At 44.5% G+C, this 23,226-nt stretch overlaps 1 protein-coding gene across 1 annotated transcript in view; it reads left to right on the top strand.

Moving 5' to 3' along the window:
- The window catches only part of LOC138723097 (protein wntless homolog), a 38,668-nt gene that overhangs the window by 5,300 nt on the left and 10,142 nt on the right, over positions 1-23,226 (top strand). Inside the window, exons 2-4 of the mRNA XM_069861978.1 lie at positions 11,535-11,807; positions 20,952-21,076; positions 22,197-22,358. Of these exons, the coding sequence (XP_069718079.1) occupies positions 11,535-11,807; positions 20,952-21,076; positions 22,197-22,358 (560 nt within the window). The remainder of the gene's footprint in view (positions 1-11,534; positions 11,808-20,951; positions 21,077-22,196; positions 22,359-23,226) is intronic.

Genomic DNA, 23,226 nt, shown 5'->3' with positions numbered 1-23,226 from the left:
AGCTTCCAGGATTTAGTTTTCTTTCCTCAGATTTCATTACCATCTTAGGGCTGAAGTGATCTTTTGACAGGAGAGCTGCTCTGATTTCTAAGGTATGTGGATGCAGCCTGCTGGGGAAGAGTGTCTGTGGGCTCTAGGACAAAGACCATTTTTCTGTGCCTGACTTTCTTTCATTGCTGGCCTTTCCAGAAGATGGGCAAGCTGTGCTGAATAGGTCGGTGCTGTACCATGGACGTGAATGCCAATAGACTCCTCTATACAGAGACATTCCTTCAGTGCTGCAGCCTTGGCAGAAGCGCTGGGAGCTGATGAAAAAGCAGACATGAAAGGTCATGTCTATTTAGTTTAGGTCTGCTCAATTCTTCTCTCTAAGAGCTGTAACTGTAGCTGAATGGGTGAATGTGCCAGAAATTGAGAGTTCCCAGGCAGTAACGTCCCTGCTGGGGGCCTGAGGAGCGGGCAGCGAGGCTGTAAATCCTCTGAGGCTCTGGGGTCTTTGCAGTTCTCACAGTTACATCACTTCCAAATTGCAGTTAACTTGGGAGAGGTGTAGCGGGGAAACTGCCTGGTAGGTTACATCGAGGGGATGGTCCTCTTGCTGCTCCTCTTTGCTCTTGTGTTGACACTAACTAAAGAGGCTTGTTTTTAAACCCGAACGCTTACCAGCCAGTGGTCCTGCTGCCTCTGCGCTTTGCAAGGGGTGACGATTAAACCGGAAATCTTTTTGTTAGTAAATAACATTTATTGTCTTTGAAGTCAAGTTTATAACTCTGGGATAGCGTCTGAAAGCCTTTGAAGGCTGCAAGGTGCCCTCCGCTGCTGGCCCCAGCCTGGGGAATGGCCCAGGGATCTGATCCCTCCTATTCAAATGCAGATGGAATTCTTTACATATCTGAGTGTTGGTGGGTCTGAGGTATCTTGTTACGTGAGCGTGTGACTTGGGGGACTTCAGGAGAAAAGCTGCAGGATACTGTCAGGTCATACTGCTATTTTAGACCTCTGTCTGCAGGGATTTAATATCTTGGCCTGGCATAGCAGGAAATGCATTTCATCCGAGTTGAAAATTGACAAAGGACGATTTGGAAGAAGATCAAACTGTCTCTGGCAATTAGTAAATCAATTCTACCTTTTTTTTTTTTAAATTCTTTTGAATTAAATTTTTTTTTTTTTTTTTTAGTATTTCTGCATTTCTAGAACTCGTACTGCTAGTGCTTACTTGGTTTGCATTTGTTGCTGATGTTGTATATGAACCGTGGTGGCCATTCATTCAGTTCTATAGCAAGTATACTTGTACTCTAGTGCCTCTTAGGGTTTTCTTGCTTTGTGACTTGTCTGGGACTGAGGGAATAATCGCTTAGATGTGAAAGGAAGATTGTTTCACACGCTCCCCGCCCCCCAGTAGCCCTTCACTTGGTGTTTGGTGGCAGCAGCCTTGCAGGGTGCTTGGACTCCTGCTCCCACAGCAGGGATCCCAACTGCACCTTCAGTTTTAAAGACTCTTGGCACAGCTGCTCGTATGGCTTTTTGAGAGCTGTCTGACTGCAGAAAACTCCAGTTTGTGCTGCTCTAAAGAGGCGTACTGCACGGACAACTCTTCTGCTAGCATGGCCCAAAGCTGCAAAAGCAGCAGTGAAGAACAAACCTTGAACAAAAAAAAAAAAAAACCCAAAACCCAACCACCCCCACAGTGCCTACCCACACATACCTCCAGCTACTGCATGGTTCTAGAAAGCGAAGAAATCATAGAAATTCCTCAAAACCACACTAAGGCTGTTCTGCTGTCTGTAGTGCTTGGTCAGGGATGTTTTGATAGGAATGGTTGGACTCGATCTGGTGGGTCTCTTCCAACCTGGTTATTCTATGATTCTATGTCTGGATCCCAGCAGCTCACTTCCCACCCCAGTCTGTTAAGACTGTAGGTTTAGAGTTTGGCAGAGGGCTGGGCTGTTGTCTGTGCCACCAGACAGCTTCTCCCATCCACTCTGAGCTGGGGCAGGACTCCTCTTGCCCTCCAAGCAAGATAGAAGAGCCAGCAGTGCCCAAGCCAATACCGTCACTAGAGGAGGTGCGTGCACAGCCTGCTCCTGGCTCACTCTCCACATCCAAAGCGTGAGTCCTGAGCACGTAACATGAACTTGGGACAGGAATCTCGCAAACTAGGCTTTGGTTGTTTGGACAGGTTCAGTGGAACAGGCATTAGAACAGGCTGCCCAGGAAAGTGGTGAAGTCCCCATCCCTGGAGTCATTCAAGAAATGTGGATATGTGGCACTTTGGGACATGGTTTAGTAGGCACGATGATGTTGAGCTGGCAGTTGGACTTGATCTTTGAGAGATCTTTTCCAACCTGAATGGTTCTATGATTCTGTGGTTTTTTTATGGTCTGAAACAAAAAAGACAGAAATCTGCAGAATAGAAAAAATCTGTTGGAGATGACAGGAAGAAGGGTGTACTGCTACGATAGTGCATCTGGCATCTCCCACTAAGGATGGAAATGGTGCACTGTGGCTTTAAAAGGACTTTGGTCCTGAGAAAGCTTGAAGTCAAATGATAATAAAGAAATAACTTTCCTAAGGGGAGTGAGCTTCTAGTAGGTAGTGGTTTTTTTGAAAGAGTAATTAGATTATTTAAAGGTACTGCAATTCAGCAGTAGTGATCAGAAAAAAGGCTTTCGTGTAGCTTGTGAAATAGTAACTAGTAATAAAACGATAATTTTAAAACTGTGTTAGTGGTCACTAATTAATGTATTAAACTAGTAGCACCAAGGTCAGGGAAGAGGGAGGCAGAAAAGAAAATTTTCATAAATATATATAACATTATTGAGATTCTTGCGATTCGAGTTGGAAAAGCTCAGTCTGTCCGATGATAAATTAGCTTGTTTATTCCGATCCCGCTGTTGGTTAGTGTAATGAAGCAGAAGTCCATTGTGTGTGCTCGTTGGGTAGTGATGGCTCTGCACAGAAGGGGGTAATTGAGTAGAAAAGCAGAATGCTCCTGGTGCATGGGAGAAGTTAACACCGCATGAGGTCAGTAGGATTCAAGCTTTAATCAATGTAGACACAATGCAATTGAGATTTTCTAAAGGGCTTGTTTATAGTGTGAGTGCAAGGGTCAGTAGTTAATTTGAAATGCTGTAGGTGCTCTGGATGAGAAGGTACAAAATATATATTACAGAGGTAAGTATTTGTGTGGGGAAAGAGAGAGGATGTTCTTGTAGCTGGGCTGAATGCCTTGTTTGTAGGAGTATGGAGGAGGGAAGGAGGAAGGGATTATTTGGGAGTTTATTGCAGGAGCTTTTTAAAGATCTACTTAACCTATTGAAATGAAGAATCTGAACGATGATGACTGTCATGCAAATCTAGGCATATTGTAAAACGAAAATATTGAAAAATTGAGCTCACTTATGACATAGGAAATCTGGGGTTTTTTTAAAACCTAGAGAGTTAAGTCTAAACACAGTGAAACAGTTGCTTGCTTTGTTTTGTTTCTCCTCTGAGGGATGGTTCCTAAGATAAGGCCCTTTAACAGCAGTATCTTATTTTCCGCCTTTCTCAGAAAAGGGCACTGAATGCTTACATGTTAAAGGAGATACACTGTCCTTGAAGAAATGTAACTGAAACAAAAAGAAAGCTACTTAGTGCTATACTAGAGAGATGTTAAAGCGTTACCTGCTTAACTCCCACTGAAGTTTTGAACCAGGGCTTTGAGAATTAAATGTTAGTTCTGCAGCTGATTGGTGCTATTTGTTAACAGCTTTCAGAGTAAGTCCAGTGGGCTATGAATGGTGCTGGAGTTTGTCTGAATGAGTTTTCTCTGTTCCATTTGCCATCACCCACTCCCATCTACCATCATTATTACATTTTGCAGGAAAGGAACAAGTTATGTTTGTGGCATAAAGATGTGCCTTCAGGAGAGATGGGGAGGAGTTCTTTATTGGAGAGTGTGGTGAAGGGCGTTCAGGGCAAGGTTGCGTGAGGTTTTGAGCAACCTGATAACAGCAGAAGGTGTCCCTGCCCTTGGCAGGGGGACTCAAACTGGATTATCTTTAAGGTCCCAACCCATTCTATGATCCTGTGTGAAAGGGTATTTATTGAAGATTGATAGCTGTTCAGAGAAAGTAGGCTTTCTATTCTTCTGTCTTAAAGACCTAAGGAGTTTAACTTTGTTTTTTTCTCTTAGAAATATGAAGGTGAAATGTCATTTTCCCCACACTTAAAGATTCATTGAGGTTCATCGCTATCAAAAAGCCTCCTTCCTCTACCTTTGCTTATTCTCAGTCTCTGCAGTCTCTGTATTCTGCCTTGGCTAAGCTTTGGGCCCCAGGTTTTCTGTAGGGGTGGCCAAGCATCAGCTGTAAATGCACCCAACAGTGAGAGGGAAGAGGGAGTGAGTCAGGTGGAGAAAAGCAGAAACATCTCTGGGGATGAGGGAATAGCAAGACCTGGGACACAGCATGCCCGAGAACCGGGAGCTCTAGAGAAAAGCAGCTGTGACTTTTCAAAGTTGAAAATTGAACTGTGTTGGTGGTCACATTGTCACTTCTGTACACGTGTTCCTTGGTAGATGCCCTGATGCAGTCACCAAATGTGTGGACTGTAAATGTGATTGCTGTTTGACATGGAGCAGGTTTACCCTTGCTGGTCAGAGCAGGATCTCCCAATGCCTATCTTGAGCTGTGCAGGATTTCACAGAGTGGTAAAGCTTTGTGAATCTGATCTCCTGGGTTATAGAAACAGCATTCAGATGAGAGAGCAAAGAAAGTGGTGACTTAGAAGTGAACTATATATTCGTTGGGACTGGTATGTGCACAGTTGACAGTGTTCTATACTTTGTGTAAACCCAACTTTGGCTGCTTTAGAGTAACATAATGTTTTGTCTGTATGTGGAGTGATAAAAATGGGGATGAGGAGACAGCAAGAGCAGCCCATCAGCATCCCAGGAGCAGTAACCGCCATGAGGACCCAGTGGGATAAGGCCCTGAACACCCTTCTCTCACCACCTGGCTGACCGTGCCCTGAGCAGGAGGTTGGCCAAGAGACCTCCTGAGGTCCTGTCCCACCCAGAGTAACTCTTGTTCCTCAGTGTCAAGAGAGCTCTTCCCTCTGAATGGGTTTGTTTTTACTATGTTGTCCAAGGAAATATAATTCTATAATATGAAGCTCTAGCTTTTGTTTGAAAAAATGTTAACAAAATCAAGATCATGATGCTGCAATTACTTAATTATGCTTGTATTGATTGGGGGAGTGTGTGTTTACTTTCCTTTTTAAGCAACTAAACTAGGGAGGTGAAGTTTGAATAAAACTTTTGCCAAAAAAACACCCCCAAAGTACTCCCTATGTTTCATTTAGTTGGCCACAATGTTACACTCATCTTGAATGGAATTAAAACTTATCAAGTTTTCTGGAAGCTGCTAGAGTTGGAAGCACGGTGGTAACCAGGATCTAACCCAGTGGTTCAAGGAAGCAAGACAACGGTGATGAGCAGGCCTGGATCCCTTCAGAAGTCATTGCTGCTTCACAGTTTGCTGGGTATTTAGGGTAGGATGCTCTGTTTCTTCAGTAAACGCTGTGGGGTTTGACTATGGAGAATACAGGGGGACAGAAGCAGCGTTGCGTGGCTTGGGCTGTCCCAGCTGTGTGATGAATCACTTCAGCTATTTGCCTCCACTCCTGCCCTTGTTTAGTCTACACAAAGTGAAAGAATTTCTATTCCAGTTGAGATACAGGAGAGAAATCCTCTCTATCTTGGCAATGAGGATAGTTGCCAGTGCTGCGAAACCAGTAACATCTGCTGAATCAGATCACAAGATCCTTGACCTCTCTGACCAGTAGAAGTACAGTATGCTGAGATCTTCATATCCTCGTATTTGGTGTTGTTCTACTACACTGTCATCATCTTAGTTTTGGCTGAAACACAGCTACCAATTCAGTGTGAGTTTTTGATCATCCAAAACTGAAAGCAATTCAGTTTCTATGTTGTCATCATGTCCCCAGCACTAAATGCCTGTATCCAATTTAACAGCTGCTGTTCCTTGGGGACATTGCTTGAGAAAGTTCGTGTGCTCGAGCCAGTGTACCATGAGCTCTACAGCACTGTCAATGTGAAATGTGAAAAAAGTCTCACAGAAGCCTCACTAAGAATTATATGCCAGGGTTGCTTCAGTCTGTCAGACACAGCTGAAATGGCTTTCAAAGTTCATCAGAAGTCCTCCTCAGGACTTGCTGACCACACTGCTGAGGATCCCTGGCTCTCTGAGGGCTTGCTGACTAAAGCTGCTGCAAGAAGCCATGCTTCCATGGTAGGGAACAGCAGCATCTGCTGTAATCCCCTGTAATCTGGGATATCCTTGGGGCTTTTGAAGTGAGCCTGGCACCTCTAAAGCCTCTGCTGGGGGAGATAGAGTGGGCAGCTTCCCTGTTCCCCAGCAGTGTATGGGGCTGCTGTGCTGGCCAGTCACTGCGTACCTTTAAGACAGATTTGTTTATGGTGTATATGAAAACAAGCTTCAAAGAAGCTAAACTGTATCCACTCTCCAAACTAATATGAAAACCACCAAAGTGCAAAGAGATGCTCAGACTGTGCTGATTTTATTTTCCTGTCCATGCTTGCCTGAGTTTTTAAGGAAGATTTAGTGAAGGTTTGTCCTGTCGGAGCTAAGGAGGACTCTGGTGGTGACATTTTACCTCCTGCCTGCTTCCCACAGGCGCAGGCACACCTGCTTCTTCAAGATCATGCCTATTCCTCTGAAAGCATTTGCTGTGAATCATCCTGTCTCTAAACTTGTCTGTGGGAAGTTTTTTCTCTTCAGCAGGGAGTTTGGAAGTACCCACCAACAGCACATTGTGCCTATGGCTTTTGGCATTCAGCACCACAGGGGTCAAATCCCTTGGTGCGTGGGGTTCCTGCCCTACTTGCAGCCACTGGAGGCAGGGCACCTCTGTGGGGGCTCCCCTGGCAGTCCCAGCCCCAGGGCTGGCTCCTGGGGGGCTGTGTTCCCGATCAGCTTCTGCACAACCTTCCTGATCAAAGTCCTGCACTTACTTGACTGCTAACCCCTCCAACTGGGACCTGCCATACTGCAGTGCTTCTCATCACTGTGAGCAGGTTGGAACATGGACTGAGCCTTATCCACTGTGTTATGCACAAATGGCTATTTAATTATTTACAGGCTGACATATATATCATTTAATGTACAAAACCGAACCATCTACCAGCCCACAGGCAGAACGGCTGAAAGCAGCCTGCTTGGCACCACGTTTTAATTGAAATCCCTTGATGCTAGCTTTGTTTTGCATAGCACTTTGTAATACTGTTAGTTGACTTGGCTGCAGTTTCACAAAGCATTTTCCATTTGGTTCGACACTCACTTGAATTTAATGGGACTGGAGCCAAACAAGTAATGGAAGCCAAGTGCCGACATTTGTTTGGTGTGCAGTTCCTGACAAGGAATATATACAGTGATTGTCTCGTGCTCCTTAAAGCTGTAACTTTGGCAGAGGGGGTACTTGAGTTAGCATGCCAGCATTTAAAATCATGATCAGTCAGTGATGAAAACATGTATTTATGGCTATAATGAATTGCATCAAAGCAAGAAACATTCATAGAAGTAACAATGTCTCTTCATTCACAAATGCCTGCTTTTAAATCATACAAAGATCTGTCAAAGTTAAAAAGCTTCAAGAGCTTGGCCTGCATGTCTGGCTTGTTTCACAACAATATTCCTAATATTCACTTAGAGCTGCAGATTTAGCCATGGTTACTAGGTTCTGCATCAAGGTATGCTAAAGGAATGTTGCGCAGTCTTATTTGCTTACGGCACATCATTAAAGCATTCTGCAATCCTGGGCTTGCAGCTAGACTTCTTGTCTTGTTTGGTTTTTGAATGCTTGCTTTTATTTTGTTTTGCTGTTTCTTTCTGGCATATCAATGATTTGTTCTTTCTGGGGGCTGCTGTAACATGTGAGCTTTCTGTGGTACCTGGATGCAGCGAGGGTTTGAGATGCAGCTGTGCTATGTATCTTCAATGCGCTTCGGCTGTGTGTTGATAGTAAGAGCAGGTAGGAATCTGAGAGTATTCCTGCTGGAGTAAATCCCTTTCCTTTCAGCCCACTCTTTCTGCCAACATCGCTGTTACTTTTCAGCTGGAAGAAACTCAGTCCTGTCAAAAAAATTGAAAAAATGCAGTTTATAAACAGCTGGCTTTTAATAACTTCCTCCCAACTCACATGTTGAGTCATCTCTCCCCTGCCTGTAGGAAGGAGTGTGGATGTCATCTTTCTAACAAGGTGGCATGTTAGTGAGGATGCTGCTCAGAATTCCTGGCTTGCATCCCAAAAAGTAATAGAGCTGCTGTTGTGATGCTGTGTCCAAATTACAAGGGAGCCAGGTCTGAATCATCTGGGTGTAGTGTGTGGGGATGTTGGCGTGCTGAGCTGGGGAGCCCTGAGCTGGCTCTGTCCTGACCGGGGCTTGGAGTGGCTGGGTGGGAGCTGCTTGGCTCTGGTTTGGTTGCAGTTTGTATGTAGGAAGGGTGTTACTGCTGCTGGAGGTTTTTTTTTGATGGGCTGTGATCTGTCCAGGAAGTCCTGGACTGTGTGTCAGAAGGAGGATGGTGACAATATGAAAATAGCCTTCAGCAGGAGGCCACAGACTAGCCACCTTATCTCCAGTTTTATGTGATTGCCCTGGTATCTTTTTCCTGGAGACTTCATTCTGTGTGCCTGTATGTCTGTTGTTCTGCACGCTGCTTCTCGTAAGCATTGAAATGTTCCTATATTATCACTTGCATTTGAGCATTTTTACATTATTAGCTTAAATTTACATATTTTTTTTTTTAAATTTCAAGCCCTATTTTCATTTTTAAAAGGGCTGGATAGTTTGGTTGTTTTTCATAAATGTCATTTGACATACTTGTATTACTTAGCTTTAATTTCTTCAAATTCTAGTGGAAACAGAACTCAAGAACACTTTTTTTAACAGCTTAAAAAGATAGTTAACCTGTTCCATATGCTTCTCAAAACCTGTGAAGCTGAAGAAACTCGTTACAGCATGTCCAATGGTTCCTTCCTGTTAATGCCTCAGAAAATAGGACTGTTCTGGTTTAATGGCAGTGAAATGTATTGGACATAAAAATGTTGACTGTTATGCAAAAAACGCACTTTGTTTGGCAGAAAGGGGACAGAATTATTGAGTTTCTGGTTTCTGGGCACTTTGCATTTCTGACCTGAGGAAGCTCCTCGGATCATACTGAGGACGTGAGGAAATGGAACGCCATCAGCTCTGCTTGTCCCCATGGTTTGCCAGTTCTGTGATGCATTAAAATAGCATTAAAATATTTATTTCCCAAATGATATTGGAAACAGGGCAGAACCACAGTCATAAGAATTCTTTGCATGGAAGAACTATGTTGGAAATATATTTAAGTTTTTAAAAGCCTTTTCCTTCTTAGATTTTAAGGTGTTTTGTGCTGAAAGTCTGCTGAAGGTGGAATGAATCTTTTTCTGCTTTCATGCCTATTTGTACCTCAGAGTTTCTGGCTGTTTCCTCACTGATGTAGAGCCTGAGCAGTGTAATCCGCCATCATTTTAATTATGTCACGTGGGATGTTACCCATTTTCATTGTATTAAGATACATGCTATCTTGTGTACATGTACAAAGCCCCATTGCTTGCTGTGGCGATGAGAGCAGTGCAGAATTTGGGGAGCATTTCAGAGCCAAGATCTGTTCAGCTGCTTTCCTCCCAATCTCAGAAAACCTGTGGCTAGGGGGAAAAAAAGAGATAAATCTTTTGTTATAACAGTCATTAGTTCACACCTGACTGGCTGCAAAAGGAAGAAATCTCTTCATGCAACGCGTTTTTCTACAGCTGGCAGCAGTGGGTAAGCAAGAAGGTTTGGAACATCACAGAGGAGGACTGCTTATTTGCTGCTTTCCATGAAGGGATATTTGGCAAGGCTGAGATAGCTTCCAGAGCAAGTTTTCAGACAGCGGGTGTGGGTGGTGGCCCTGGGCTGCGTTACATGCTCAGTGGTGAAGGTAGTTAGATGCAGGAGGCTGATGAAGGGTCTGGAGCAAAAGACTTATGAGGAGCAGCTGAGGGAACTGGGATTGTTAGTCTGGAGAAAAGGAGGCTGAGGGGAGACTTTATTGCTCTCCACAACTACCTAAAAGGTGATTGTAGCAAGGTCAGTGTTGGTCTCCTCTCAAGTAACAAGCAATAGGACAAGAGGAAGTGGACTCAAGCTGGTCTGGGAAGGTTTAGATTGTATATTAGGAAAAATTTCTTCAGTGCAACAGAGGTGAAGCACTGGGAACATGCTGCCCAGGGAAGTGGTGGAGTGACCATCCCTGGAGGTCTGCAAAAAAGATGTTGATGTGGCACTTTGGGACATGGTATAGTAGGCATGGTGGTATTGGGCTGATGGTTGGACTGGATGATCTTAGATGTCTTTTCCAACCTTAATGATTCTGTGATTGTATAATGTCTCATGCTCCTGTTACAAGGATCCAGGCTAACTTACATCCCTTGTGTGAGCATGCTGCCTCAGCAGCTGGGTGGTGGAGGTAGGACTGGCTCCACTAGCAGTGTAATTGGAGAAGCAGCAAAAGTGTTGGAGATCTTTCAAACAGCACTGATGGCAAAAATCCATGAGGAAGATCCATTAGCAATGGTGTCTGTGAGTGATAAACTCTCAGGCTAGAAACTCGTTTGCATTTAGCTTCATTCCCGGAGATGTTTTGCTTACCTTACTAATCTGAGCTAAGCTGGGATGAGGATGTACCTCCCTATAAAAAGGGAGTGAAGTGAAAGTGGTGCTACTGTCACACTGCTGTGAGGCTTGTCATCCCTCAGGAGTGGATCTGGTTGTCCATGGGACAGTGGCCCAGTGGTGGCACAGGGAGGGCTGCACTGCCTTCTCGACTTGGCATACTGCAGACCAGATCACTGGTGGGCTTGTAAGTAAGTCCAGAAAAATGAATGCGGCATTATCCAATTTATCAGTGCTGGGAGCTTTGTTTATTTCCCTAACGTTTTTTAAAAATAATTGCATGATTCAGCAGTCAGAAAAGCCTTCCTGCCCAAGGAAACGTGTGGCTGGGCATGGTTCAAATCACTGCGGTAAGCAGGACCGCGAGGTCTGGGATTAGTTCGTCTGTCTGGGTGTGTGATATCCACATGCTTTGCAAGTGAAGCTGCTTGAGTGAGCAAACTAGAAGAGTGTACGCACAGAAAAAAGATTTTGGTAACTTTCTTTGTAATTTTGGGGTAACTGAGGTATCTGAGACTGAACCAGCAGATTTCCAAGGCTTCAGCTAATCCTAATTTGATCCCACTACAAAGTCAGTAATACATCTGTAGACGTAATAAACTTAATTGCTTAACTGCAAGATCAAGGAGCTCTGAAGGAGGATCATTTGATGCATTTGTTTTAGATTATCTTCAAATAGTTGAATGGCGAGCTGCATATTTTGGTGGGGAAACCACTATGTAAGATATCTAAAGATGCTAAAAATGTGGTTCTCTTCTATTCACAGCTCCCAGCCCCACTACAGCTGTTCCTTACATGTCAGTGAAGTGCATTGATGTAAGAAAAAACCACCACAAAACCAAGTGGCTGATGCCCTGGGGACCCAACCACTGCGACAAGCTCAAAGACTTCGACGAGGCGGTGAGCAGGCAGATTGAAGCCAATGATATCGTATTTGCTGTGCATGTTCCCCTCCCCAGCAAGGAGATGAGCCCCTGGTTCCAGTTCATGCTTTTCATCATGCAGCTGGACATCGCATTCAAGATGGACAATGACCTGAGTAAGTCACTCTGCCACTTGTTAGATGCTGACTCTGGTCTAATTTCTCAATGTGTTTCTCTGAAAGTTGCATTTATCCTGTACCATATGTTAACTTCTGCAGTGCCTCGTACAGCAAGGTGATACAGGAGCGTGTTCTAAAGATGGGAATCGGTAATGAGACATTTCAGTATGTCTCTTTGTATGGAGAGCGGCTCACACTGCACTGGAGAGTAGCTAAGCAGTTGATGAGTAGTTCCCTGTTTTAAAGTACGTAGACCATCAGCAGCTACACTGGTTTAAATCCAGCAATTCACTTTCACAGCGTATGCCTCTGGGTTTCATAGGTTTCATATAGTTTTCCAAAATGTTCCAGGATGCTGAGTGCACAGCAACAAATTGCAGTCAAGACAGCCCAACCTTTTCAGCCACTGCTTTCCTCCTGCTCCTACATGTTCCCAACCTGTCCCTTGTCCCGGCTCTGCACGTGCCTGGCCACGTGGTGAGCTGTGTCATGCAGCCTCCTCGGTGGAAACCTGGGTTTGGCGGGAAGAGCTTTCTGACAGGTTAGCAGGTTGGCTTGGTTGCTGCCGCACAAGGATAGTGCCAGGGCCACCTGAAGGTCTGCTACAGCATGTGAGGAGTGGGGATGTCCCTTCTGGAGGCTGCGTGTCTGCTGGAGTAGCTCACTACTTCCTCTTTCAGTCTGTGTGGAGGTGGTGAAATAGAGCCATGAGATTTTGGGGAGGGGGTGGAGGCTTATTTATAAAGTCTCTACCCCAAAAATGCTTTATACAAAGACTTTGATTGGTTTCTAGTTTGCCAGTGCTGAAGATTTTAAGCGGTGGTATTTTACTCCGTGTTTGCCAAATGCTTTTGTGTGATGCGTTTCTAAACTGTGAGCTAAAGTACTTAGTAAATTAAATTATGGATCTGTAAGTTTACATGAAAAGGTCATAAGAAGGAATGTTCATATTTGAGTCTATAAACATTCACTCTTCATGGAGCACCAAGTGCATTGCAGTTGATATTTATTTACTCAGCCTTTGCTGACATAATAACTTCTTCAGTTTGAGGGTGGCTGTTGGTGAATTGAAGTAGTTGCCCTACCTTCCATCAGTACTTGTGAGGTACATTTTTTGCTGAGATTTGATAACATGCAGATGGAAATGTACCTTCTGGCCTTGGAACTATAGTGGCCCAAAGTGACTGGAAAACTGCGTAGGTGCAGGAACCATGGCAGAAGCTGTCATACTGGGGTTCACCCTTACGATATGAAAGAAGATAAAGTATGAAATAAAAAAAAACCACAAACAAACCTTGCAAAATGATATTGGGAGCAGCATGGGCAAGACTGATCTGCCCCTTCCTGAAAGAAGAGTTGTACGTGTGTTTGCATGTTTTAAAGTGTTGGGGGAAAATCCCTCTTTAACAGTTATAACTTAACAATGACTGAACAATTTACTCTTCGTGCTGTTCTGCACTGGGGCTTCTGTCACACTTTTCCTGGCTGCAGCCTGCCAGTTGGTCTGTAGCCGTGTGGTGGATCAGTTCAGGGAGCAGAACAGTGTTAGAAGCTGGCTGTAAGGCTGGGGCTGTGGGCTAGCTAAGATGCTGGCATAGGGGAGCCAGATCCAGCTGATCCACTAAAGCTTCACCGACAGCTTTGTGTTTCCTTTACTGCCTTACCTGGGCCTGTTTCTTCTTAGCTGTTTAATGTATCGTCATTAAAATAAGTTAAAAATGAGATTATATAAAGCCTGTGTATGTATTCTTAACCCTATAATTATCTCTAAAACATGGAGAGAGTAGCTTTGTAACTTTATTAAGGCCTCAGTGTCTTAGACTTCAATGGATGATTGTGTTTAGTGAAGTGACAGTTTGTTCTGAGGCTCTTAAGGTCAAACTGCTGCTCTGGAGCCAGCAACAGGCTGAGCATCTGGGAGCAGGTTGTTAAAATGCTAAATGAGCTTTTGACCATAATTTCTCTTGTAAGTGTAGAGAGCCTTTTCTTCAAGCCATTATTTGGACTGTTTGGTGACCAAATCCCTCAAAGATGGGAATGTTTTTTGAGATTCAGAAGCAGAAAAGGTTTCTCTTGGGCCGCTCCATGGGTGATAAGGACTCACCTCCAAACCCTGATTTTGTGCAGCTGGGAAAGACTGAATTTCTGGTCATTATCAGTTCAGTAGCTGCTGCTGTTCCTTTTTTTTTTTTTTTTTTAATAAGAAGCACTTGGAGACAAGGGATGTGAATACTTCTTATGGTTGTAGATTATTTGGCACTTCCAGAAGGTTTTCTTTCATTGACTGAAGAAAGTATTTTAAAACGTTATTTTCCTACACGTTATGCCAAGCTGAAGGCAGATGTAAATTAAGTGTAAAATCTCAAACTAGTGAGTAATGCATTTCTTGATTGCTAGATTGTGTTGTAACAGATTTTGGAAAAAAAAAGTAAGTCTTGTTAAGCCCAAATAATTACGTATCTTCTGCTGTGTCTTGGTGCTAACTTTGCAGTTAAGAGCTGCATTGCTCAGGTAATTTGAATTAGCTCCTCAAAAAAGGCAAAACTGAAGATGTGAAATAACCTTGTATCTTCTTTCAAAATGATAATTTGAGTTTCTTCTCTCGAGCTCTAATCCAAGACCTCAAAGCCAACAGTCACCCTGATGGAGTTAATACCAACAGGGGCTGGTGCCAAACCAGCAGCAGCTCTTGGAAGGCCTCGAAGCTGTAGGAGCCTCAGCCAGTCACCATTGTAATGACTGTTTTGAAGCTGCTCTTATCCACCTGCCTGTCTCCCTGGAGAAACATCCTGCTCTCTGGTGGTTCCCAACACTCTGCAGTGTGTCCTGAAGATGTGAAAGTCAACATGAGCCGTGCAGGGTCCTGGGCTTGGCTGTACTCCCATTCTTAGTCCTCACCAGGAATGCTGCTAAGCCATATCTCAAACTGTCGCCTGCTTTTCTACGCCAAGGTGCTTGCTCATCCTCTCTCCCTGTCAAGGCACAGAACAAAAGCTTAAACTGCTGTGAGTCTGTGGGCTGGGGTTTCCCGGGGCACTGGCTACTGCAGCCCTTCTGCAAGAGGGATGCTCTGGGGTGGAGGCGGCAAGACTGCCGGCTCCTCTGCAGGGAGACAGACGTCAGGGTGACTCACAGGCCTGACGTAGGTGCTTTCTCTCGCCTCCAGAGAGCCGGTGTCAGGCCTGTGTGTCAGCCCTTCTCATCCAGCCAGCAAGGGTTCTCCCTGGGTGGAGGAAATGGGCAGCCCTGGCCTGGTGCTCCGGGGAGCTGGGGAGCTGTGCAAAGCCTGCAGCCTGATGGGGCTGAGCATCCTAAAACACCCTGTGGGATTTACAGCTGTTGGAGGAGGAACAGCCTTTACTATGTTTGCCTTGGGCACTTGCTCTAGACTTTCAGAATGCAGATGTTCTTGGAATGCAGATGTTTAGAAGCTGAGGTAATTCCCTTGTATTTATCTGTCATGGAAAGCTGGGGGAGACTTAGACTTGCTCTTTCTCTGAGGAAAAGGCTATTTCAGTGCCAGAACTGTTCTTATCCTTTTTTTGATGCATTGTGCATTTAATTATTACAAATCTCTTTCCTGAACAGGGAAGAGCAGCAGGCGGAGGAATGAGATGAAGCTGTCTTCAAACCACATGCACCTCAGTCTCAAAACCTGCGATCGCAAAGCTTAGTGCCTCTCACAAGGGCAGCAACATCTGCGAGCAGGACCCCACTTCTGCTGCAGTGCAAAATGCCGTGTTGGCAGGGTCAATGTAAGAGGTGCCAACCACCCTCTGGCACTCACGCAGCTGCTGGCACAGGCAGCGGCCAGAGCCCTGCACAGCAGTGTTGGTGTGCAGCCATCCATCCCTGCCATCCATCCGCTGGCTCTGTCCCCAGGGGAGCAGCAGCCATCCTCTGCTTTCCTAGCTGTAAGAAATCTCCTGTGCACAAAAGGCTTCTCTTTGAAGCTGAAGTGTTACTCCGTTACTGTGCAATTAGGTCTGGTTCTCATTGTTGGAACACCGGGCGCTTTGAGGGGAGGGATGAAGGCCGTTCAACTTGTCAAGGACTGTTTTCTGTCAAGGATGATTCTCCAAAGTACCACCTGCTCTTGGAAGGATGGTCCCCACTCCCAGACAGTATAGGTGGCAAACTGGCTCGTGAGGCTGCAGAGCAGTGCTGCTGTTGTCCATGGGTCTGGTTACTGGTAGCAAGTGCACATATCTCTTCCTTAGCTGGTCTGGTGGCCTCTGTTCCCTGTACATCAGATTCACTTTAAAAAAATCATTCCTACTTTGATTTAGTTGTTGCTTGTTGGCACGGCTTGCTGCTGGGCTCTCATGGGTAGGGTACCTCAGAAGAGTTGGGAGCGTGTGCTGTGGGCTTGGATTTAATTTTATTTATTTATTGGGCTGGTCTACTGCCATGAGTCTGAGCCATTTGCATTTGGCAGGCTGCAGTGTTCTTAACAGGGAACATCAATCCTTCTCTCTGAGCTGCTTTGCAGCATGACCTTCTACCTACCAAGAAATAATTCACTGCTACCCATTGTTAACAGGAGCAGGGACCCAGAGGCTACTCGCTCCTGCACTGCCACAGGCTTCAGGAATCCCCAGAGCCAGGTTCTTGGCCTTCCTTCCTCAGTTCCACCTTGTGGAAAAGTAAACTTGAAATTGCTTAATATTGAATTGCCATCTAGTAATGCAGTGTCCCTGCGGAGTATAAAGTGATGGCTGCACTTTGCTGGCCATTAGGTAATGAAGCCGCTATTTATCAGATGATGTTATAGTATGGAGGGGCCTTTACAATTTTTCATTCTAAAAAATCCCATTTTTTATTCTTTTTATAGCTAGTGAGCTTAAAATGTTAGGATGTGAGAATAACTTCTGGTTTCTTTGTGGCTGGAAAGCAATTGTGTGCAGTTGTATGGATGAGCACTACAGACTCCTGTTCAAATTCATCCCATTTTGGTCTCTTTTATAGGTTTTGTAATTTTAGAAAGCGAGCAAAGCATGGAAGTGTAATGCAAATAACTCTTCTGTTTGCTTGCATACGCTTCTTTCCAGACAGCTCTATTAGTATGCAGCTGGCACAGAGCCATCTTCTGAAACAACTTCTCTATTTTTAGACTACTGTGAGTGAAGCTATCCTCTGCTAATATCATGGTTTAAAGGGAGTCGTGGAGAAGATCCTGAGCACTGCACATCTGATAGTAAAATGCCAGTGTGAAAAAACGTACTGGCAATGCTCAGTGTGATGAGTATCAGGGTGTCATGGCTCTGACCTGCTCCGGAGCTTCTTGTAGCACTATGAATTGAGAAAACTCAATGCTGGGAATCCCAGATGGAGCATGTCTCCTCATTGATCATCCATGAAACACATACTCTATCTAAACAAACCTCTCCTGTTTCTGCAGGGGTTTTAATATAATTCTGTACGATACTAGTGAGGTTGCAACTTGGCGCTTGAGCTGCTAATATCAGAGGGGATTTACTGAGCTCCAAATTATATAGACATTATCTACAGGATCTGTGAAGGCGGGGTTGATGTGCAGCATTCTGTGAGGAGCTGCTCTGACATGGTCCTTGTGAGTTAGTTTCCTGGCATGGGCAGTTTTGTCTTTTGGTACTGAATAAGACAGACGCTTCTACCTACTTCTTCCTACTTGTTATTGTTAGAGAAATTCTGGAGAATCTTGATTAACATGCATGGAGGAACTGAATAATTGCTTTCCTCAAAAACGTTAGCATCTGGGAAGCTGAGCACAGGTTTGCAGTAGCTTTTTCTCTTCTGTCCTTGCATGTATTCTTTGCTGCAGCTGTGACTCATCCTTGAATAATTAAAATACTCTGCTCTCTCTCAGCAGAAGTAAAAGCTGGCTTGACTGTCAGTCCTTTGCCTCCTGTTTACTCCTCCCATCCGCTGTTTTGATCGTAAATAACACTGTTCTAAAACACCTTCCTTTCATCTTGAAGCCAGACACGGTGGTGGAACATCAGCTGCTGCTTTTCTTCTCATATGCATATGCATGCTCAGGCACATAGCCTGCCCCTCATATAAGTCATGAATCTTCTCAGAATCTAGTTCTCTGCCGAATAGTGTATTACTGTTCTTGTTTGTTCTTCTTTGACAGCAGGGACTGCTGGTGAGAGGCCAAGGGTGGACTGGAGTAGGACTATCAGTCTGCTGTGCTGAAATACATGTGTGTGTATCTGTGTTTGTGTCTGTGTGTACACATACATGTGACAATCTTGAAGGAGCTTTGTACAAAACTTTAATGGGAGATGTTACCTTGACACGAGAGGCTGACAGAAATTCAGAGGGTGATTCTAGTCCCCTGGTCTGGAAAAGCACAGATGAGTATCTTCTGCCTTCTGGTTTTCATACTCGATGGCAGCAGCAACATTTGGATTGCAAAGATGAAATAATGAATGCTGTTTTTGTTGGATTTAATCCCAAGCATTCCAATTGGTTTTATGGCTTCTGAAATGAAATTTGTAGTTCTTTTTAGCCAGGCCAAGTTTAACCTTATGTTCCCATTTAGCTGTTTTGCTGGTCTTCTAAATAGCAGATCTGAGATAGCAAGTTCATGTTTCATGGAAACCAAACTAATGAGTGTTGTGGAGAGGAACTTGGTGTTAATCTGGATGGTATAGATCACGTGTGCAAAAAGAACGTCAAAAATCTTGGTGCACCCATAATAAGATGTAACAGAACCGCCTCCAAACACTGTATCGATAGAAAGTCTAAACCACAGATAGCATCTATGCCCCTTCCCATAATTTTGTATGAGTATGCCAGCACCTGTTGCCAACAGAAATATAACTGAAAAAGATGAGAAATATATGGGCCAAACAGTGCTTGAAAGGCTCGTGCTTGCTTGTAGACATGAAACAGCTTCCCTCCAGAATTATTATGAAGACCAGATTTTTTTTCAGAGCTAAACTCCAAAGCTCATCAAGTATTGATGTGTGTTTGCAGCCCATTCCCACATGCAGGCTGCTTCTGTTAGAGCAGGCAGCCCTGTTTTCAGACAGAGGGTTCTTGGTGAAAAGCTATGGATGTTACAGGACACCATGACCAGGGGAAGTTCAGACTAGATATCGGAAAGAAATTTTTCACAGAAAAGGTCATTGGGCACTGGAACAGGCTGCCCAGGGAGTTGGTGGAGTCACCATCCCTGGAGGTGTTTAAAGGACAGATAAACAAGGTGCTCAGGGACATGGTTTAGTGACAGGTAGGAATGGTTGGGCTTGATGATCCAAGAGGTCTTTTCCAACCTGGTGATTCTATGACATGGTGTAGGCCTTCCACGTATTTACAGGAAGGAGCACATAGAGTGTCTGCCTGTGCAGTGACACAGCCCTGATGGAATGTGTGTGAGCTTAGTTCTGCAGAAGCATTTCTGACCTGCTGAGCTCAGGACTGTGCCACAGCATGCTTCCAGAGAGCTTGCAAACATGAGCTGTTTGCTGTGAGAGCATGCTGTTTTGACACTGGCACAACAAGTGGTTCTGTAGCCCTGTTCCAAAGCTCTTCCATGGTAGCAGTTCTGTAGCCATCTTTCCAGTGGCTGTGGCTCTCGGGGTTTGGTGATCCATGAGAAGAGGGCTAAGTTGTAGCATGCATACGCTCATTTTGGAATGCGTTCCTCTTTCAGAGCCTTCCCTGGGTTTTGTGCCTGGTAGATGGGAGGATTTTACATCTGGTAGAGCTGGTACAGACTTGTCTTGGGTCTGTAAAACATGTTTACGTGTTGCTACTTGGCAGGCTACAACTGTAACTCAGTCACAGGCTCAGTTATGGCACCTAAAAAGGTCTGATCCAGCTGCATTTCCTTCTTGCAGTAATGACCTCTTGGCAGCATGCTAGCAAGGGCATATTTAACAGCAGTACACCCCATACTCTTTCTGTGAACGTGTCCAGGAGAGGACAAGCTGACTTCAGCCATGCAAATTTGATGTGGTGACCTTACCTGAGCATATAAACTCTATATGTGTTTACTGATATTCAGGTTGGTGCATCTGTAAAGGTAGAAACAAGTCAATGCTACTGTGGGGTGTGCACATGGAGGGGAGGGCTCTGAAGCCTTATGGAGAATTTCAGCTAAATAATAAATGTAGAAAACAAAGTCCATCATATGTGGTAATTTCTGAGTTTTTTTCTAGCATAGCAAAGTTTCAATTTTTAAATATTATTTATAAAGGAACTCTTTTTAGTGTTTCCTTATTACTCTGGGAACTCTGGTTTATCTTCAAAGAGCAGATCCTAGTTGTGGGTGATTTTTGAAGCAGTTTGTACTTTTGGTGATGCATTTTGACTTTTCCCAGCCGTGCCTTTCCCTACCTTCTCCCTTCCCGTCCCACCCAAAGACCTCTGTGACCCTTTTTTTCTCTTTTGTATGATATCTCTCTACTGGAGTGCATCTTTAAGGGACACATGGTTTTTATTCAAGATGTGGTGCATGGTGAACCTACAACCATAAGAATCCTAAGGTTACGTTGATAGATGATTTCTGCTATGACATTTAAGTAAACAAAACATACTATTAGTTGCATGGTTTCTCCTTTATACAGTTCTAACCATATACAGCCTATTCAGTTAGACACTTAATCTTTTTTGTTGTTTTCTGTAAGTAAACACTATTTCGATGTTCACTTAAAGCAAATCCTATGATGTAATATAATTGTTTCCTGAAGTGAAAGGGCCTATTGCATACATTTGCATTCCCTGCAGAAAACCTACATTGAAGCCTGTCTTGTCTCTCTGCTAACCTGAGGTGAAGAGGCTGATGGATTGCTTCTTGGCATGATGTCTGTGTATGCAGCTGTCTAGATTCCAAATTTATAAGAATTATTGTTTCTCATGCTATATGAATAAATAATGCACTTCACCCACAACCTCTGTCTTGACATGTTTGAAAGATATGCAGGTCTTTATGACCAGTAAAAATTCTCTCTTCTCCACTAGAAAAGAGAGAAATACTTTGAAAAAAAAATGTAATTTGGTCTATGTTGTTTGGAGTGCAAAAACGCCCATTCCTTTATGTCACTGTCTGCCTCTTGGAGGTCCCTTCAGTGTCTAGAGGCTTTTGTACTTTTCTGGTGTTCTGTACCCTTCCTCTCTAACAAGCCTGATCTCTCCTTTCTCTTACAGAAGAAAATGCTGAAATTACCCTGGATGTGTCATTAGCATATCGTGATAACAAGTTTGATGATTGGAAAGAAATAGCACATGCAATAGAGATCAGGAAGCTGAAATGCACCTTCGGCTCACCAAAAGTAAGGTGTTTTGATGATGATGGAGATGTGGGAATGTGGTGGGATTTGTCCTCTTCCTTTTCTTCAGTGCTTCCTAGAAACTTTTAGTTGTTCAATCATAACTTCCCATCATAACTGTGAAATGTGTCAGCTTTCTCATGGCTCAAAATCTTTCAGTTCATTCTGTTTGACAATGAAAGAGAAGTGGATGAAGTCAGAGGTAGAGTTAAAACTATAAGGAAGAAAAGGTGTAAGGTGTTGTCCAGCTGTGGTCAGGCTTGGATGCTTTGAATTCTGTGTGCCCCAAATCATCCTAGAGAACTTGGACTCCATCTTGTTCTTCCATAATGGACAAAACCTTGTTCTTCAGGAGTTGTGAGGAAATAACCCGTTGGGAACACTGAAGCCCTCAAAGAACCTGGAGAGGTGGGGCAAAAATTTCTTAAAATAACTTCTTAATGCCTCAAGCTACAAAGCTTAGGAGCAGAGAGGATGGCTAGCAGTAAGAGTAGAGGATCTATATTTAAACAAAGATGTTTCTGTTCTGCAGACTGAAATTCCTGTGCTTATGTTAATCTGCTGTCTCTTTCCTGTGCCGTGCTTTTCAGCTCTGTCTTGTTCTTCCATTTCACAATTTTTTTCAACAACCCACTTACGCCTCCAGAAACACCTGTATAGCCACATAAATACTGTAAATACATATGAGGTGTAGAAGGGAGCATTGCTCGTAAAACAGGACTCGAGGAACTCCAAGTAAAGGTGTTTGAGAGGGTTGCGTATTTTGGCTGAAGTTGTGCTTGCTGAAGGAGGAAGCTTGGATCACAAAGTAGCCTTTCATCTTTAAAGGCTCCCTTGACTTTAAATATCATTAAGAGCCTGAGATGTGAGCCTGCTTGAGTTGAATCATTATTGACTTAATGACTCAAAACAATCAAAGACTTGACCAAACACATCCCTGAACCTCTGATGCTCTTCAGTCTTGCATAAACTTTCTCCAGGCAAAGGCTGGAATTAGAAACAGGCTCTTGGTGCTAGCAATGGCCCATGTGTTAAGGCTTTTGCAGACTCTCACTGTGGAGAGTGCACGTGCTGGTCCATCTGAGGCTGACTGCCATCTTGCTGCTCTATGTCCTTTTGCTAGACCCTGGATTCTGAGGGCCGTTACTATGACTGTGACTTCCTTCCCTTCATGGAGATCGGTAGCGTGGCCCACAAGTACTACCTCATCAATATCCGTCTCCCTGTGAATGAGAGGAAAGGCATTAATGTGGGTATTGGAGAAATCAAGGATATCCGCCTCGTGGTAAGTGTCTACCTTGCTTCTGTCCATGTTTGCCAAGCCCTGGCAGAGTGCCTGTGCCCTGCAATGCTGCAGCCAGCAAGGGCGTCTTTGCTGGGGCTGCTGCAGCTCCTTTCTTGATCTCCTCTTTGATCCACAGCAAACATCCTTCTCTCTTCATTATAGGTATCTCCTGCCCACAAGCCTTCCTTCTTGAAGGATCATAGAATCATGGAATGGTTTGGGTTGGAAAGGACCTTAAAGATCACCCAATTTCAACCCCCTGCCACTGGGCAGAGATACCTCCCACTGGATCAGGTTGCTCAAAGCCCCACCCAACCTGGCCTTGAGCACCCCCAGGGATAAGGCATCCACAAATTCTGTGGGCAACCTGTGCCAGTGCCTCACTCCACTCAGAAAAAACTTTCCTACTAATATCAAATCTAAATCTGCCCTCTTTCACCTTAAAACTGATGTCCTCTTTGATTGCTCGCTTCTGGGGAGCCCACCCCAAGCCTTGAACAGTGCCACCCTCCTGCACTGCCTGGTGACCACCTCCAGAACTGGGGTTTTCCCACACCCTCAAGAGCTCCCCGTGTCCTCTACTCCCCACCACAATGTGGCTTGGGTGTAGAGTACTCCACCTGATTAAGCCCTGCTTCTCACAGATAGGAGCTAAGGAGGAACAGAACACAATGAGGTTCAGGGGGGGCCTGCTCTGTCTTGAAGTTGGCCATCACCACACAGATATTTGGGATAGCTGTCAGCTGTCTTTGCTCCTGCTGTTCCTTGAGGCTTGGTGGCCATGGGTGCTCCCAGATGGAAAACCTCCCCCCGCCGTCCCTCTCAGCAGAAGCAGCGAGACAGCCGGCTGTGGTGGCTGCAGACAGCG

This window comes from Phaenicophaeus curvirostris, chromosome 8 (genome assembly GCF_032191515.1).
Source record: "Phaenicophaeus curvirostris isolate KB17595 chromosome 8, BPBGC_Pcur_1.0, whole genome shotgun sequence".
NCBI lineage: Eukaryota > Metazoa > Chordata > Aves > Cuculiformes > Cuculidae > Phaenicophaeus > Phaenicophaeus curvirostris.
The sequence above is the reverse complement of the archived record's forward strand: the minus strand, read 5'-3'. Positions and strand labels throughout refer to the sequence as shown.